The sequence below is a fragment of the Magnolia sinica genome, chromosome 5 (genome assembly GCF_029962835.1).
Source record: "Magnolia sinica isolate HGM2019 chromosome 5, MsV1, whole genome shotgun sequence".
Classification (NCBI taxonomy): Eukaryota; Viridiplantae; Streptophyta; class Magnoliopsida; order Magnoliales; family Magnoliaceae; genus Magnolia; species Magnolia sinica.
Genome location: NC_080577.1, coordinates 112410444 through 112429322, shown reverse-complemented (window position 1 = coordinate 112429322; position 18879 = coordinate 112410444). Strand labels below are relative to the sequence as shown.

The 18879-nt window shown below is 39.5% G+C and overlaps 1 protein-coding gene across 1 annotated transcript in view; it reads left to right on the top strand.

The window, feature by feature from the left end:
• The window catches only part of LOC131246752 (calmodulin-binding transcription activator 4), a 44513-nt gene extending 27618 nt beyond the window's left edge, over positions 1-16895 (top strand). Inside the window, exons 7-12 of the mRNA XM_058247139.1 lie at positions 3452-3663; positions 9891-10403; positions 12240-12916; positions 13748-14330; positions 14612-14905; positions 16180-16895. Coding sequence (XP_058103122.1) covers positions 3452-3663; positions 9891-10403; positions 12240-12916; positions 13748-14330; positions 14612-14905; positions 16180-16275 — 2375 coding nt within the window. The 3' untranslated portion in view covers positions 16276-16895. The remainder of the gene's footprint in view (positions 1-3451; positions 3664-9890; positions 10404-12239; positions 12917-13747; positions 14331-14611; positions 14906-16179) is intronic.
• The last annotated feature ends 1984 nt before the right edge of the window (positions 16896-18879 follow it).

Here is an 18879-nt window from a genome sequence, read left to right as displayed (position 1 = left end):
GAGTAAATGGTGGTGGAGATTTGGAGAAGAACTGGAAATGCTATGGTGGAAAGTAATAAAAGGAAAATATGGGTTCTCGAATGGAGGTAGGTTTCCGGGTATGGAGAGTAAATCAAGAGGTTCGCAACTATTGAGAGATATTAGCAAATTGGGAAAATGGAATGGAATTCTAAGTAGAGATATCTCCAACTTGGTAGGGATGAAATTTAGTAAGTGGATTCATTTTGTGGTTGGGAAGGCGGATAAAATTTGTTTATGGAAGGATTCTTGGCTAGGACGTCCCATGAGAATCATCCCATCAATGCCTCTATGAACTCACTATCAACAAAGAGGCAAAAGTGCAAGATTGTTACAATATAGTGAGGGGAAGGGCTATGTGGAACATGAATGTTAGGGGAACACTATCCGAGAAAGAAACCGAAGCATTAGCAAAACTGTTAAATAATCTCAATGGAGTAAAGATCAGGCAATCAGAGGAGGACAGAAAAACATGGAAAGGGCCAGCTAATGGAAAATTCTCGATGAAGTCCTTTTCAGCTCTAGTTTCAAGTGAGACAGCAGATCCAGCTTGTGTTAAGATTTGGGATGCCCTGGTTCCCCCTATAGTCAAGACATTTGCATGGGTAGCAAAGCAACGGCAAATAAGATACTCACAGTCAACAATCTAAACAAGAGGAATATACTGTTACCAAATAGATGCGTCATGCGCAAAGTGAATGAGGAATCAGTCAACCGATTATTTGTCCATTACCGGTTACAAGGGAAGTATGGAATATTTATTTTTAACCTATCTTGCTTTAGGATTGATTGGTGCTTCAGTAAATCGATGGGAAGTATAATGGACGAATGGAGCAGCAGCCCATTTACTAACTGTAAAGAGATATTTTGAAGGATGCGCGTCTTTGGGATACTTCACTATGGAGGATGTGGAAGGAAAGAAATGTAGGGATATTTGAGGGTATAGACACTCCAGTGGATGTGTTGAAGAAAAGAGTCCTACATATGGTTATAAATTGGGTTCAAGCGAGAAAGGAGTTCCCGGAATGCTCAAAGTTGGAGATACTTGGCAATTGGAAAATAAGTAATCTGAATCTTTTGGTATTTCTGGTTGTATCATGGAAGTGACAAGAAGGTCACTAGATTGGGGTCTTAATTCATGTATCATATTGCGGAGCATATCAACAAATCCATCAATTCCTCCCCCCCCACCCAAAAAAAAAAGGGGCCCCATCCAGTTAGGAGTGAGTTGGTACTAGTTGAAGGATCTAAAAGGACAAGGGGAATGCCAAACAGGACGTGGATGGAGGTAGTAAGAAAAGACTTGATGACTTGTGGTCTAACTGAAGGTATGGCCCTTGATAGAGTGGAATCGCGGAACATGATTCATGTAGCTGACCCCAATTAATTGGTATAAGGTTTACACAATGATGAGGGTGATGTTTAGGGAGAAAAATGTGTCCCTTTGAGTTAGCACATCAACCGGGTATCCTCTACTGTAAGTGGTTGTGTTGTTAATGGTCAGTTGTATTTTGTAAGATCGGGTTCAGGAAGTTTAATTTGATTGATTTTCCTTCCAGAGATCGATCCATATAGGGAGAGGGGGAGGGATTTGATTGATTTTACTACAAGAGATCGATCGATATAGAGAAAGAGAGAGAGGGAGGCCTTCCTCTCTCTCTCTCTCTCTATTTTACTGTATGCGCATTTGTTGTTGGTATTGTTATTAGTCATGTAATAAGATCTCGTTGACTGATGGCATGCTCCAGAAATGTTTATTTTCCTTATTGCTACCATGTTCGACACCTGAATATATGATGCGGACACCAGACTATTCAAAGTATATCAACGCAAGAGGTGTGCATTACCCATGTCAATGTGGTTAGATGACGGGTACGGGTTGGGTCTCTAGAGGTTGAAGACCTTACACATGTGTTCTTGATATGTGTAAGTTGCTTGAAGGAGATATTTGGACCGTTGGATTGCGACGATGGTGTAATCGGACTGTTGGATCATCGCGGCTCACTTTCATTGTGCTATCATTGGGGCCCATTGTGCATCTTGGATTTGAGTTCATCTTATGAATATTTTATTTATTTTAGTTTTGAGATAGTGTGCACACAATTTTTTGTGCAAATTTCTTTTTTTCAAACTTTTTTATAGGGGTATTTTGGTCATTTAATGTAATTACGAATTTATAAGGGTGTTTTGCCCTAAACCTAAAAATGTTGTGTTATATTTATGAAAAGAGAGAGAGCTTTGCTTCTTCAAGACCAGACGATCCCGTCTTCGACTTCCAGTGATTGGAAGAGGGCATGAGGCCCGGAGAAGTGATTTCTCATCTTCTTCTTTTCTCTCCTTCTTTCTTTTTTCAAGGTACTCTATTTTTTAAACCATTTTTCTTCATTTTCTTCTAAATTCTCTAGATCTAGAAGCCGATCTCTTTTCTTTTCAACCCAAATATTTAGATCTTAGAAGATTTTCATCCCCACATTTATATATTTTGATCTTCTTCAAATCCCCTCACCTGAGGCCTTAGATTTGAAGAACCATCAATTATTATTATTATTATTATTATTATTATTATTATTTTTCTGAATTTTTCAGATTTCCCAATTCAAAAAATTCCTATTTCTTCGATTAGAAAATCCACTTGGATCGTTAGACAAACCTATTACAAGATCAAAGTCATATATTTCGCCGGATCCAACTAAATTCAGATTTTAAAGTTCAATACAACATGTTTATGATGAATAGCCATGATCATTGCTGCATTCTCCTTATTTCCTTCTTGTGTTTATGATGTATGAAGCTAACTTTTTTCTTTTTCTTTTTTTTTTTATAAATATTTGTTGTTAAAGATTAAATCTGTCACTTTCAAATATCACATTCATTTAGGGTTGGATTAAGCCGTCCTACACCAATATATGGATACATTATAGTGAAAAAATGCAAACTGTCAATATTCAAGGTACAAGTGTGGCCAGACTGATGAATTGGACTCGCCTGATTTTTTTACCCAGTTCATTTATAAAGTGGGGTCCACATGATGCACGGTTCTGTCTCACCCACGTACCAGTTTGGCATGTGTGCATGCTTGTAGAAGTGCATGTGGGTATAGAAGAACTCCAATAACTATTTGAATCATCCTGCTAGCCCTTTTCTGTGCTTACCTCTTTAGCAAGGAAGCTGCTTGCATTTCCAAGATTGATTATGGTTTAACCTGTGTTATGCATGTTGAGTGACTTGTTTGTAGCCTATCAAAGAATTTTGAATACTTTATTTTGAGAAGGATAAGTTAGATTTTTCCTTCTCTAACCTGTGTTATGCATGTCAAGTGACTTGTTTGTAGCCTATCAAAGAATTTTGAATACTTTATTTTGAGATGGATAAGTTAGATTTTTCCTTCTCTTTTCTTTCTTAAAATAATGAGTTGCAGTACATTTTCCTATAGGTGATGCTAGGAAACAGTATGGCCAATCACTGCATCCCAGATATACATCTCCTTCATGGAAGGACATGCTAGAGTTGTCATCAAGTTCAACGAGGACTGATTTCCAAGAGAATTCAGATACATTGACCCAGGGCATTCCAGAGTCTTCCACAAGCAGAATGCTCAACTTTGAAGCAGGTTCTCATGCCAAGGATACGAGATTGCATGAAAATGTGAGACTTGAAAGTTCTTATTTCTATTGTTTCTTGTTGATAATCCTACTGTGATACACTTTTAGCTCAAATAAATGAGAGTACTTGAACTCGTTGGCATTGTTGTAACTTGTATGCAGGTCCTGCCCAACATTAAATATCTATGCTTCTGAATGTTTTCATCATATGCAAATGACACTTTACACGCAGTTTTTGATGCATGGTGTGGAATGTGTCAAACTAACAACACTCTCTTTGGAAAACGCCAATTCATCTTTTCTTTATTGTCTTTGGTAAACTCATTATACTATTTATATTGTACTAGTGTATTTATATTTATCTAGATATGTATTCCTCTATTTTGCGCTTTCATAAGAAATTATTCATAATGTCTTTTTATCATATAATTGTATGGACGTGTTAGCATGCTGGGCTACCTAGGGTCCCCGTATCTAACCTGAAGTCCATGTCTGATGGTGGCACATGCAGGGCTGTCCATGGGTGGGCTGGCCCATGGGGCTTTCGGGCTTGGCACTTTGGTCGCTTGGTTTGTGTCTAGAATCCTATCAGCCGGCCTGTGTCATCCCACCCTTTTAGAGTTTTCAAAAGAATTTCCGTAATATATTTCACTTGTAAGCGATATGCTCCACATATTTCGTTCCTTTGTAAATGTATAGCCAAACTTCATATTAGCTTGATTTTGGGCCATGGTAGGTGTTAGAGTTATGTGTGCCCTTCAAAGCCAATTTCATTCATTTGATTGTTTTGATGATTGGAACTTGGCCATTGGTGACCTGTTTTGGTGAATGGAATAGGGTCATAAGTGACTCACTTTTCTATGCACCTTATTTATTTATTTTTTTGAAGCAGGGCTTATGTTTATGAAGTGTATGAAACAATCAACTTTTTCTGTTTCATGGCCAAGATTGCCAAGGATTCTATGTGCCTTATTGTTAATTGTGATTGGAAATTTGGACAAATTAATGGCTTAGAAGGATTTCTTTTGAACTTTCTTTTTGCCTTTGGGGAAATAATGCAGTGGACATAAGCACCCAGATGGGCTAGTGGAGAGTTGGCGTTTCATGTTCTTGAGTATCTGAAATTCTTCGTGACCATCTTAGAAGGGTTAGGCAACCCATGATTAGTTTATGGTTATCCCGTGTTATATGAATCAATGACAAGTCGGGATCGATTTATCTCCACCATCAAGCATCTAGTTGTTGACTTGTTGTTGCCCTTCACGGATGGGAGTATGGATGTTTATTTGTCCATCGGGATAGTTCTACATTCGATTGGATATCTATATTGGTATGGATCATGTCAAGTCTCGTAACCAAGAGTACCCATCATGTTTGGATTGGATTGACTTGATCATGCACTAGCTTAGACTTCTCCTTAGGCCCGAGATTGCAAAGGGACTTCAGGGGGTCTTAATATGGGGCTTTGATATACCTTTTGATACTAATTAATGGCTGACACAATTGATATTAGGTTCTCATGTTAAGATTCAAGTGAGGCCTGATGTACTTCAAAAAGGAATCTACTTGTCACCTAGGACTAAGTTTAGTGGCTAGATCTTGCCTTTTGATGCTCCATTAAGCTTAAAATAGCTAGCTAGCATCATCATATGTTTTCAAGTGGGTTTTAGGTATTTTTAATCGATGGATCATTTATTTTCATCAAAGATTTGTTTCTATCAAACTTGATGAAAATCCAACTATTAGAACTTTTGACATCCAAGTTAAAACCTTTTGTTGGGTTTTTAAAGGCTTGGATTGGACACCACACTCAATGTTTTCAATATCTTGCGATATCACCAATATATCTCACGATATATCTGTTATCCTAGCTAGGTGATATGAAACCCGGCTTTAATTTACATTTTTCATAGTATTGTGCAATATATTACATGATATCGTGGATATCATGATATCATGCGATATATCGATACCAAGTGCGATATCGGAAGGGAAAGAAGAAGCCGACATGGTTTTGTCTGGAAAATCGTTTTCTCGCTCTATATATATATATATATATATATATATATATATATATATATATATATATATTCCTAGCACATTGTAAGGTGATTTTGACCAGTCCACTCTAGTTTGTTGGAATAAAATCTTTGAAATTTCTCTAAAATCATAATCAGAAGCTTCTTGGGGCCGGATTCTACAAGGTGCGTATTTTTTAGTTTCGGTTCTTTCTTTCTTTCTTTTTTTATTCTTTTTATTCTTTTTCATTTTTATATGTTGTAAATCGTGTTAACTGGTAAGAAATCCATGATTCTTCATGTTTTGCATAAAAAATTATAGATTTGGAGCTTTGATTTCGAAATTTGGGGGAAATGGGCCGAATTGTGAAAAATTGGATAAAAATAAATTTTTTTTCCAATTTTTCCCAAATCAGTTACAATCTTAGTCTCCAAACACAAAATCAAACATGTATGTAACCTGATCTACACATTCTTGGCAATTTGGAGATTTTTTGGAAAAAAATAAACTTTTTTCTTTGAAATCCACAGGTATATTTCTAGTTTTCTACTTCTTCTTTTGCTTTTGAATGTACTGCTTGTGTTTCCATATATGTCTTCGTACATTTATAAATTTTATGAATTTACTTTGAATATGGTTACATCGATTCAATTAGAAAACTTATAGATTAGGATCTTATAAACGGAAACCTATTATGTGCACTTGTTTTCTGTTATTTTATTATTATCATTATTATTTCTAACTGTGTATTGGTGTCTTTTTCAATAATCCTTGAAGTTTCATTGAAAAATTCGACCAATTTCCCAATGTTTCCCCATGTTTCCTAACAACAGCGATAAATTATGCAATACAACCGATATATCTTGTGTGAGAACCGGTATGTGTCTGTATTGCTAGGGTGCAATACATTACGCGATAATAATACAGAAAACATTGGTCACAATCAGTGTTTGAGTTGTCGGTATCGTTACAAGTTTCGCTGGCCAGAGATAAAGATATAATATCGTTATCGCCGATAATATCGCCGATAACCGGAAATTCAGAGAAAAATATGATAACAGTGAAATTTTTTCATGAAACTTCAAGACATGCCTAAATACACATATTTGTATATTTAGAAATTAAAAATTTGTAAAAAAATGCATTAAATAATAAATTTTCATTTAATGGGGCCCAAAAAAGCATACATTTCCATAAAAAATTACTCTAATAATAACCAAAATAAATTTATCTTAAGTTTCAAGTTGACCACACCATATGAAACAGTGGTAATAATAATTTCCACCATTGAAATCTTCATAGGGCCCAGTGATGTTTATTTGTCATCCAAACTGTTCATAAGATCACAGGGACATGGTTGAATAAAAAATGGAAATATCATGTTGATACAAAACTTTTGTGGCCCCCAATAATTTTTCAATGGTAAACATTCAATTCACACAGTTTCATGTGGTGTGGTCCACCTAAGCTTTGGATATGCTTCATTTTTTGGCTTGTGCCTTGAAATCATCTAATAAAATGGATGGACTGAGTTGGATCAAATACACAATTACTATGGGCCCACATTTTACTCAGTGTGCAATTCACTTCGTTCCAGCGCAGTCCGGAAGCGAAATGGCAGGTGCACCTCATCCCAGCTATTGACATCAGCAAGTGATATGGGTCTGATCATGAGGTGTGTGTTATATCCAAACCGTTAATCCATTTGAAGAGCTTGCCTTAAGCCTTTAGACGAAAAATAAGACAAATAACTATGAAGTGGACCACACTGCAAAAACGAGTGGGGGATTGAACGTCTACCATTGAAATTCTTTTCGAGGTCACAAAAGTTTTGGATCAGTATGAAAATTGGTTTTCCACTTCATTCAGATATTTGTATTTTTACGAACAGATTGGATGCAAAATAAACGTTATGGTGGGCCCTACAAATTGTTTAACGGTAAAAATCATTATCTCTGCTGCTATCTATGGTGCGGTCCATATAATCTTTGGATATAATTCATTTTTTGGATAATGCTTTAAAATGAACTCTAAAAACAGATGAACGGTGTAGATATAATAAATACATCACTGTGGGGCCAACGTAACTTTGATCTCCTTTGAACCGTTCGTACAACTCGGAGCGCGAGGAGCGTCAGTGCTGGACTTCGCACGACACGTACCTACAACAGCTATATAGCTGGTGTGAGGTACAGTAGCCCATCCGCTTCTCATGAAACCCTATCTGTGGGACCCATTATGAATTATGTACCTTAAATCTGCACCGTCCAATATATATGAAGGCTTATTTTAGTGTGTGATATAAAAAATGAACCAGATTCAAATCTTCAATGGACCACACCACAAGAAACTTTGTGAATTGAACGCATATCATTAAAAGCTTCTTGGTGGCCACAGAAATTTTGAATCAAGCTGATATTTATTTTAACCCTTCATCCATTCCTTTTTATATTTAAAAAAAGGTTTGATGACAAATAAACATCACTCTGGGGCCTAAGAAGGTTTCAACGGTGAAATTCATTATTCTTATTGTTTCTTGTGGTGTGGTCCACTGGATCTGTGGATATACTTTAATTTTGGGATTTACCCCTAAAATAAACTAGAAAAATGAATGGACGGCGTGGATAAATCACATACATTCACGGTGGGCCCAGAAAGTTTACTCAGTACGCTGAAGCGCACCGTGCGCCTGTTTGCTCCCGCTGAAGCATAAAAGCAAAAAAAAAAAACAAAACAAAAGAAAAAAAAAAGGGTTTCGTCTTCGAAGAGGGTTTTCAGCGGACGGGGGCGATTTTCGACGAGGTTTCAAGCAATCTCCCTAAATCTCTGGTTTTTCGCCAAAATCTCTGATTTTTCGCCGAAATCATGTATCTGTGAGTCACACGAGACGAGCGCTGTCGATTGCTGCCCATGAGATTCTTTGCTTCCGAGTTCCGATCAACCATCAACCAGGTATTACCGAAATCAAAGGTTTATTTTTCCATTTTTACCTATTTTGTCGGAAAAAATCAAAGATTATCGAAGATATCGCCGATATTTCGCCGATAATCTAGAGAGAAACGAAAAATGGGGGTTTCGGTGTCGCTAGACTAGCGACAACGATATTATCGGCGATATTATCGACATTTCGTCGACAATGCGAACACTGGTCACAATAAGGTGGAAGGACATACATCTATTTGGGTGTATGGAATAGGCGAGATGATGGACTTTTGAAGTTGTAGGGTATTAGCAAAAGTCCATAAGGTGGCAGAGTACTAAAACAGGTGCTCCGCTAAAACCCTGGAGCTCCTTGTAGATTGATCATATTCCGAAGGGGAATTGGCTCCATGGCTAGATGTCCCGTCTCCCTCTCCCCGGTGACGTCCACAAGTAGTGGAGAGAGAGAGAGAGAGAGAGAGAGAGAGAGAGAGAGAGAGAGCCGTTCTCTAGAGTCCTATGCTGTAGAGAATTGGTGGCTTTGGTGTTATTCATTTGTTGGGGATAGATCTAGGAGGGACCTTGATTTGTGAAGGAATGGCATTGATCTCTCACATACAGATCTCCCGACATTAAGGTATGATCAAAACCATTCATATTAGTTTGTTGAAAGTTGTTTATATCTACATGGGAATTCATCGACCGTGCTCAGGCTTAGGCTGGGCATAATCATTTTGGGCTGGGCTTGGGCCTGCCTGTTTTGGCCCGTCAATGGCTCAAGCATGAGTTTTACTTTGCAGACCAGGTGACAGACCTCAGTCCGTTCTGTTGCAGCTCTAGACACTCATGCCTGCAAGTTTGCACATTTGGTGTTTTTGTAATGGAAATGGATTAGTAGTGAGAACTAAAGTCCTTGTTTTACCATTGGTGGAAGGCATTGGACCACCTGAAAAAACAATAAAAAATCCCGCATGTTTGTGTACACCCTCTATTTCAGCAACCAATAGGTGTCCATAATAGATGATAACTGTAGTTATTGCAGACTTTTGAACATGTCCTCTATTTATAATAGTTGGACAGGACTCTTTGGCTTTGATCTTAAGCCTATAGAAATCATGAATGTAACCAAGTCTCCCCCATTCTAATTCCATTGGATCTCTTTTTAATTCTTCAAAAATAGTTTGCTGGGAAAATGATCTGTACTGTTTTTCCTAACTTGAAAACTGTTTTTCTTTCTTTGATAAAATCATTCTGTTTCTGATTTTATGTAAACCTCTAGTGGTTCTCCTTTGTTATTGAGTTTAATTTCATACTGATCTGGAATCCTTGCAGGATAGGTCCTTATACTCAACAGAAAAGGTGATGAATTCTGTAAGCGCAGCTCAACAGCCAGAAAATATGTGGCTAAATTATAGAGGAAGTAGTGCCGAAAACGGGGCTAATTGGCATCTAATTTCTGAGAGTGATTTTAGTGTTCAACTTTCGGCAGCTAGAGAATTTCTATTAGGCTCTGACACTGGCATCATATCACCAACCTCAAGTGGACTGCTTCAAGAAGTTGGAAAATCAACACTTTCTACAAATTCCTCTGGCACAAGCGCTGTTGAAGTTGAGTCCGGTGTGGGAATACTCAAAAAGACAAATAGACTTGATTGGATGGAAACTCGGAATGTGTCCATTGATAAGCATAAGCACACTCCTGATTACTATGAAGGGTGGTTGGACAAAGAAAGTAATCTCGGAACTTCCCTTGGAATCGACTCAAGCTTAACTGTTGCACAAGTACAGCAGTTCAGTATTCGTGAAATTTCTCCAGAATGGGCATATTCAGACGAAGTCACAAAGGTATGTTCAATGAAGCTGTATGGCACATTAAAGATGTTGTTTTCACTATTAATGGGATCTTCTCAAGTCATGGTAAAGGCAATCTTTCTGGATACTATTTCAAATCTACTGCTTAAAATGATGCATTTCTAGTATGTTTTTTTGTGTGTGATCTTCTCAAGTCATGGTAAAGGCAATCTTTCTGGATGCTATTTCAAATCAACTGCTTAAAATGATACATGTTGTGTGTGTGTGCGCGGCTTGGATCTGGTGCACGTGTGGAGAGACATGTGGACTTACGTATGCTCTCAACAATGATTCTACATTCCTCTTGCTGTATTTTGATGGTTCTTGGTGTCTCCATTGCTCAAATATGATGGTTTGCAAAAGATCTGGAATATTGCTCTACAACTTGGTTAAATTGATTTGTTAGCCAAGGCTATTTAGACATTCCTATCCTTGGAGATATAGATGCCTCGTATTTACTGATTTTCTTGCAGTACTATACAAGTATAAAACACATGGCTCATACTTTGACATTCAAAAGGATAGTTGTTTCACATGTATTTGTATCTGCACACTTATCAATACAATCATACATGTATGCATGCTTTTTGGGGGGAGAAAACATGCAACACATTAATGCCTATGGCTAGAGGATTTGCTGTTTGCTATTTCTTATTTGGAATTGATTGGGGTAACACGTGTACGGGACTGTATGGATAGAATGATGACCTTCCATTGATTTCATTTCTACCTAATAAGGCTGCATTTGGTTGTTCAATCAAATTGAATTGTAATCATCAAATCTGTTAAGACTAAATAACAAAGTGTGGATAGCCCCATCACATTCATGGTAATGGACTGGTTCCCAAGTCGCAATTGCTGATATTTCAAGTCCAACTAGAAATGCATGGAATTGCATTTCATTGTCATTATTAATTGGAATAGTGCTGCCCCACTGTGCTCATTTCTTCTATAATGAATTGCAACCAGTTCAACCTACCATCCAAAAACACCCTAAACATACAAAACCCACCAGCCTTACATAGACCTAGGTTTAACCCCCCTTCTTTTTTTTTTTTTGGGGGGGGGGGGGGGGGATGGGGGGGATTAGGATGGAATTTATCGAGAAAATGAGGGAAAATTTACAACAGAGGGAATCCCCCGTCCACAATGATTGGAGGTGAATTCCCTGCTTAAACCATTGACTATAATGTTTCCTTTCCTCCTAGAATCTCCTAATTTCCATCACTTCCTTCAACCATCTTGCCAACCTCCAGGGAAAATTATTGCTGGAGGATGCCCACTTCATGACATTTTTGGAATCATCCTCAATGACTGTAGGAGCCACAACTAAACATTTAAGCTCGTTCATCCCCACACATAAGGCCCTTATCTCAGTGTCATTGGATTCGGTGGTTCCAATTGCTATTAGATTTTCTTGTTGTGGTGGGCCTACACAAATAAATGGTTTGAATTGAGGACCAGATTTTCTGTTATATCTATGGGAATTGGCATGCTGGTGGGCCCCACATAGGATGTGATCGTATCTAATTACAATAGGGGGAGGGAGGGAACACGCAGATCGATGCACAGAGGACTTCAATCAAAAGTTTAATAATTGGTCCCACAAAAACATGATGAGGTTCAATCGGGGACATTCGATCATATTTGGTGGATGGTGTTGGGATTTTCAAATCCCTCCATCCATGCCTAACCCAAGCAGCTTCCAAGAAAATTTTGTATTTACCATTTCTATTTTATATGCGAGTTAATATAGCACTTGAAAGTATTTTCTGTGGAAATGTATCTTTGTTAGTGTTGGGATTTTCAATTCAAAAGCTCTCAATGCAGGTTATTATCACTGGAGATTTTCTATGCGATCCTTCAGAGAGTGCATGGGCATGCATGTTTGGTGACGTTGAAGTTCCGGTAGAAATCATTCAGGCTGGCGTCCTTCGCTGCCTGGTACCTCAACACGCTGCTGGAAAGGTAACTTTATGCATCACAGCTGGCAATAGGGAATCCTGTAGTGAGATCAGGGAATTTGAGTATCATTCGAAGCCAAAGATGCCCACATCAAGCTCTGACGTCGATGAAAACGATGCAACTAATAAGAGTACAGAAGAAGTGCTGTTGCTTGTAAGTTTTGCAGAGATACTACTGCCTGTTCAGAATGAGGATAGTGTCAGACTGGAAACTGAACAGTTGAGAAAACTGAAAATAGCTGATGATACCTGGGGACTAATTAAGGAGGCACTCTCAGTAGGCAGCGAGACTCCAACCGGTATTTTGGACTGGGTTTTGCAAGAACTTTTGAAGGATAAGCTGCAGCAGTGGCTATTGTCCAAATGCCATGGAGGTGAAGTCGCGGGCTGTTCCTTGTCCAAGCAAGAGCAAGGCATAATTCACATGATAGCTGGCTTGGGCTATGAGTGGGCCTTAAATTCAGTCCTTAATTGTGGTGTTGGTATCAATTTCCGGGATGCAAACGGGTGGACTGCCCTTCACTGGGCTGCACGTTTTGGAAGGTAATTGAATATTTATCTTGGGCTTCACTATCACAAGTCATTTTTCAACACTTGGAAGAGAATTTTTTTTTCGTGCAAAAGTTGCAACAAGGCTATATGATAATGGCTCCTGTCTATTGCTATGATGATGATAACTTACAAAAGATGTGTTCTGATACAGCTTGTGGAATTGATAGATATGTGTGATGGCTACTCGCAAGAGAAATCCTACTCTTGTGCATGCGAAATCGAAGCTGTTCATATGGTTAACCCCATTGTCTATGTGCCCTGGCCCAAAAATCAGGCCAGTCCAGCCATCAATAGGGCCGTAAATGCATGAAAAACATGGATGGTCACAAAATAGAAGAATAGTGGATCTTGCACAAATGCCACATTGCGATGTAGGATTCCAAATCCTACTCGATAGTAGCCATAAAGGGTGCAACTCAGGTGGGTTGGTTCAGGTTGAGGGTCAAACCAAGCCTAATCCATTCTCAAGAGGATGCAACCTGCAACCCTACCTGACCCTAATACCAACCCGAACCAACCCAAATTCATCTATACTCAACCCTTAAGCAACCCAACCTAATCCAAATACATGTGATTGTTCCCAACCCGACTTAACTCAATGTGAATTTGCTCAATCTGAATCCGAGGACCCCAACCCCACCCAAGGATACTAGCAATCCGAACTTGGTTTGGGTCATTTGGGTTCAGGTTGACTCAAACCTGAGTGGCATCCCTAGTAGCCATAGTAAGGCTATTTGGATTTTTTATTTTTTATTTTTCTTTTTCTTTTCTTTTATGGTATAGATTCCAGAATGCTGATGGACAATGTTGTCTGTTCAACAGGGAAAAGATGGTTGCTGCGCTTTTAGCTGCTGGTGCATCACCTGGGGTGGTAACAGATCCCACTGCACAAGACCCAGCAGGTAAAAGCCCTGCTTCCATTGCTGCCGCCAGTGGCCACAAAGGACTTGCAGGTTATTTGTCAGAGGTGGGACTAACAAGCCATCTTTCTTCACTCAAATTGGAGGAAAATGAGATTTCTAAAGGCTCTGCTGCCTTGGAGGCTGAAAGAACTGTGGAAAGCATTGCTGATAGGAGCGTACAAATGCCCAGTGGTGCGATTGAGGATCAGCTCTCGCTCCAAGATTCATTGGCAGCTGTTCGAAATGCTGCTCAGGCTGCAGCTCGTATACAATCAGCTTTCCGCGCCCATTCTTTCAGAAGGCGGCAACAGAGTGCTGCTGCAACTTATGATGAGTATGGTATGACACCAGATGATATTCAGGGGCTTTTGGCTGCATCAAAGTTCCGTAGCCTTCGTGATCATAAGTTAAATACAGCAGCTCTGTCTATCCAAAAGAAATATCGGGGATGGAAAGGGCGGAAAGATTTTCTCACCTTGCGCCAAAATGTAGTGAAGATACAGGTAATTTGGCTTTCATGTACGTACACCACACATTCATATAACAGTGTGGGATTATAAAATACTGCATAGGATTCTTTACATGAGGGGCCCATGGGCCTCAGATGATCACAGCCACTGATCCGATGGGCCTCTCCCAGAAGGGAAGACTCTAAACATTTGATTGGGGCCATCAGATCAACAATCTGGATGGCCCTCCTATGGGCACCACAAACACTGAATTGTTTCTAGTCCAAATGAAGGCTGAATTTTCTTTGTTTTATTGTTTTTTTTTTTTATTACAGGCTCATGTGCGAGGTCATCAGGTTAGAAAGAAGTATAACGAATTTTTGTGGACGGTTGGTGTTCTAGAAAAGGTTGTGCTGAGATGGCGTAGGAAAGGAGTTGGTTTGCGAGGATTCCGGGCCGAATCGGAGTCCATTGACGAAGGTGAAGATGATGACATACTCAAGGTCTTTAGAAAACAGAAGGTGGATGTGGCTATCGATGAAGCTGTTTCGAGGGTGCTTTCTGTGGTTGATTCTCCCAAGGCACGCCAGCAATACCGTCGCATGCTCGAAAGCTACCGGAAAGCTAAGGTAACAACTTGTGATAAATATGCCAAACCACAAATAAATCTATAGCGAAAGGGGAAATCTAAGTTGAGCGCCATGGGCCAATTTCTTTACCAAATGGGACTTGTGTAATGGTCCATGATCTGGACCTGTCATCAGCTAGGTCCCATAATGGGTCAGTCACAGAAGAAAAATCTCTTGGACGGGATGATCTTGACTGTCTGATTGTTGGCCTAGAAATGGACTAGAGGATAGAATAGGGTAACGTTGATTATTGACCAAAAAAAAAAGGTCCACCAATTGAGTTTGCAGGATCGTCTTTGTAGACTGTTTGATCCCTTGGAGGACCCACCTGATGAACGGTTCAAGATAAGGGACCCATTGTTCCACCTGTCCAATTTGAATACAGCACACCAGATAATGCATTTGGTGTGTTGTGCTTGCCTGGAGTTTACCATAGGTAAATTCCTAGTCTCCAACTTTGTCCATTATGGTGGTATAGAACTTGGGCCTTCAAATGTACTGTTTACAGCTGCAAAATGACCAGCAGGCACTAGGAAGAGCATGCAATTTTTTAGCATGTCTGGGGCATGTTCTCATTCTTTTGTAGAACTCAAATGTTCAGGAAACATGTGGGCCTTGCAGACCACAACTGTCTTTAGTCATCATCTAGCTGCAACTGAGGGCATTTCTCCTCTTTTCTTTTTTCTTTCTTTTTTTCTATTTCCAAATGTGGTAGTCTGGCCGCTGGATGAAATAAAAAAAACAAATTTTCTTCTATTGCCCAATGTATTTCAAGTGAGTGTTTTTTTTTTTAAAAAAACTTTTTTCTTTTCTTTTGTTTTTTACTTTTTTCCTTCACCGTGTGTGCACCCCTTGCAAGTATGTCTACTTTGGGTGCTTTAGTGCATGGCCACATGGAAATTGATACCTTTACAAAGGTGTTCTATTTTCCATCCATATTCAATGTTGGACTACAATTGAAAACTCTATTTTTGTAGCTTTTGGAGGGAATTCCATAAATTTATTTACAAACAGGAAGCTTTTATGGAAATACTGAATTTTAACCCCTATTGATAGATGACCTCTGAAAGCAGCTTTTGATTGTGAAAACTCCCAACAGATCACACATGGCATCACATCTGTTGGAAGGATTTTTTTGCATTCATCATATTCAATTGTGAGCTGTGGATGATGATTTTTTCTGTGCAATGTTGAATCGTTGATCTTTTGGCATGTCAATCACAATAGAGGAGCTTGTGCATCGGGATGACCCCCTCTTATAATCCTCTCTACAGGCTGAACAAAGCAGCAGTGGTGAGACGGCATCGTATTCTCGAGACTGCTACAACATGGAGAACGACGATGACCAAGACATGTATCATTTCGCATAGGTGGAACCTTGGGTTATTGCGGAAGATGGTTCATATGATATGTGGCCCTAGTCTTTGCATTATTAAGCATGGGTTTTCAGTTCTGACAAGTGGGCCCCACGGTTCAGTACTCTAGAACATGAATCTGTTTGTATCCCGTCTTTTATGGACCATGCTTTAAAAATTTCCTGCATAGGACAATCTTAACCTTTCAGTTTGTGGCCTACGAATACAATACATGGTTAAATACGACAATGGTCCACATTCTACTTAGTAAGCTCCTAATAGTGGTCCATATCTTCCCATATGGGAAATCTTTTGCAGCATGCTCCATCGGTCATGGGACTCAAAAACCAATGGTCTAGATTACCCAACCATGGGCCCCAATTGTCAGAATATTAAAAAAAAAAAAACTTGTGTATACCATGCAAAGATGCTGCGGGCCACCAAGCTTTGGGATCTCACCAGTGCCGTGTGAGATTTACTTGTTATATAGGTGAATTTATCGCAGCTACATGTATATATATTGCCTTGGTAGGAGATCTACTGTCCTTTGTGCTAAGTGTGGGTGATTGAGTCAATGTAAGTGATATTCCTGTGTTTGTAGTTGTCACACGAAAAATGGGCTTGTTTTGTGTAGATATCGTTAATGAAAATAACTATAGTCCATTCATCAGGTGGGTCACAATTTTAGTAGTTGAACAGGAAAAAAAAAAACTTTCGGCCCAGTTTTTTCAGTTGTTTCTTTGCTCAGAAACTGTGGCCCACCTGATGATGATTATTGGGGGAGAGCATTGGCGTGGTGGTACCAATCTAATGAATGGATTGGATCTCATGGCAGTGTCCAATGCCAATGAATGTGGCGTGTACATGAGCTGCCTTGTACATGCGCGTGGGCTCAGTGAAGCTCACCTGTTACAGTAGCGAACAGCAGTGAGTTGTGGAGGTGCTTGGCCTGCATATATGCCATCTTTACTATTCATATTGTTGATATGGATTCTGGACCGTTCAATCAACTGACCAGCGCCCAACAATCACTAGGGCGGAATCTTTCAGTGACTGGTCTTATGTTTTGCATTCAACATTTTCTCTAAGTGCTAGTGCGCAATAAACAAGGAGAATAGACAACGACAACGATTAGTGGGTTTCCATTTCTGAAAAGTGGGGCCCACCGTTCACTATTTCCGAATATGAATCTGTTCGTGGCCCCCACCTTCAAAATATTCCTTGATGGGACAACTTGAACTTTCAATTTGTGACCTAACGAGAGATGGTTTACAAGAGATGCAACAATGGTCCATAATTAAATTAAGGTCCTAATATTGGTCAATATTTTTTCATGCCATGCCCCACCTATCGCTGGACCCAAAAGTTCAATGGTCTAGATCATCCAACCATGGGACCAATTCTCATAATTGAAAGCATGGTAAGAGCTTTGGATGTCATCTGAGCCGTGTACGATTTACATGTTATATAGGACACTGCAGTTAGCAGCGCGCGCGCACACACACACACACACACACACACACACACACACACACACACATATATATATATATATATATATATATATATATATGGGAAAAGGTACTATGCGGTCGAGCTCATGGGAAACACACACACACACACACACATATAACACACACACACACACACACACACACACATATATATATATATATATGGGAAAAGGTGCTATGCGGTCGAGCTCATGGGAACTTCCCATGAGGTCGAGCTGTGTGGCCCCATCAGTCAGATGCACCATTCCATGTGTGGGCCCCACCTTGATGCACGGTGTTGATGGTCGACACGCATCACGGTGGGGTCCACACAGCTCGACCGCATAGTACCTTTTCCCTACACACGCACACTGCTTTGGTTTGGTAGGAGGTTTTTTTTTTGTCCCTACTGCTATTTGTGTCACAAAAGAGGGTTTGTTGTGAATGATTTCAATGCAGAGAAATATTTCCTGAAGACATTTATTTGATGCCTAAAAATGAAAAATGTGTCCAAGAATCAGAGGCTGGGATTATTTAACCGATCTGATTGCCGCTAGATGGTTCCACAAAGCAGGCGGTTCTAGTTTATTTGATATATGCCATCCGTACCATTTCAAAGTGACTGCGCATCAAGCGGCATATGCAGCCAGAGTATCATAAGCAATGCAGACCACAGCTGCATAAGCAAAAAAGGAATCACATGGTCCTGATACCAGGAGGGGAATGCTCCCAGAACTCCTATATTGAGAGATCCTACCGTTGAATCTGCGTCTCGCGCTGTTGAGATTTTGGTTCTATCAAAACCTGCTAAAATTGTTAATAGAGCCACGTTACTTGAGAAACTCTCTCCATGTGTAGGTGCATATACGCTGTTTACACCAGTCGTATTGTTGATCTGGACCGTCCAATTAACTGGGCATAGGCCAAAATCACATCGGGGGAGAATGTTTTCAACGAATGCAATTGTTTTTCCATTCAATATCTTGCTTCAGAAATGCTAGTGCAAAACACTAGTGGCAATTCGCAACATACTGTAAACGTGTGCAAGATCCACGTAAGAGTTCATAAGGTGGATGGACCACCATCGTGCACTTGGTGGAAAGCCGGTCCAGTCTATACTCAATGG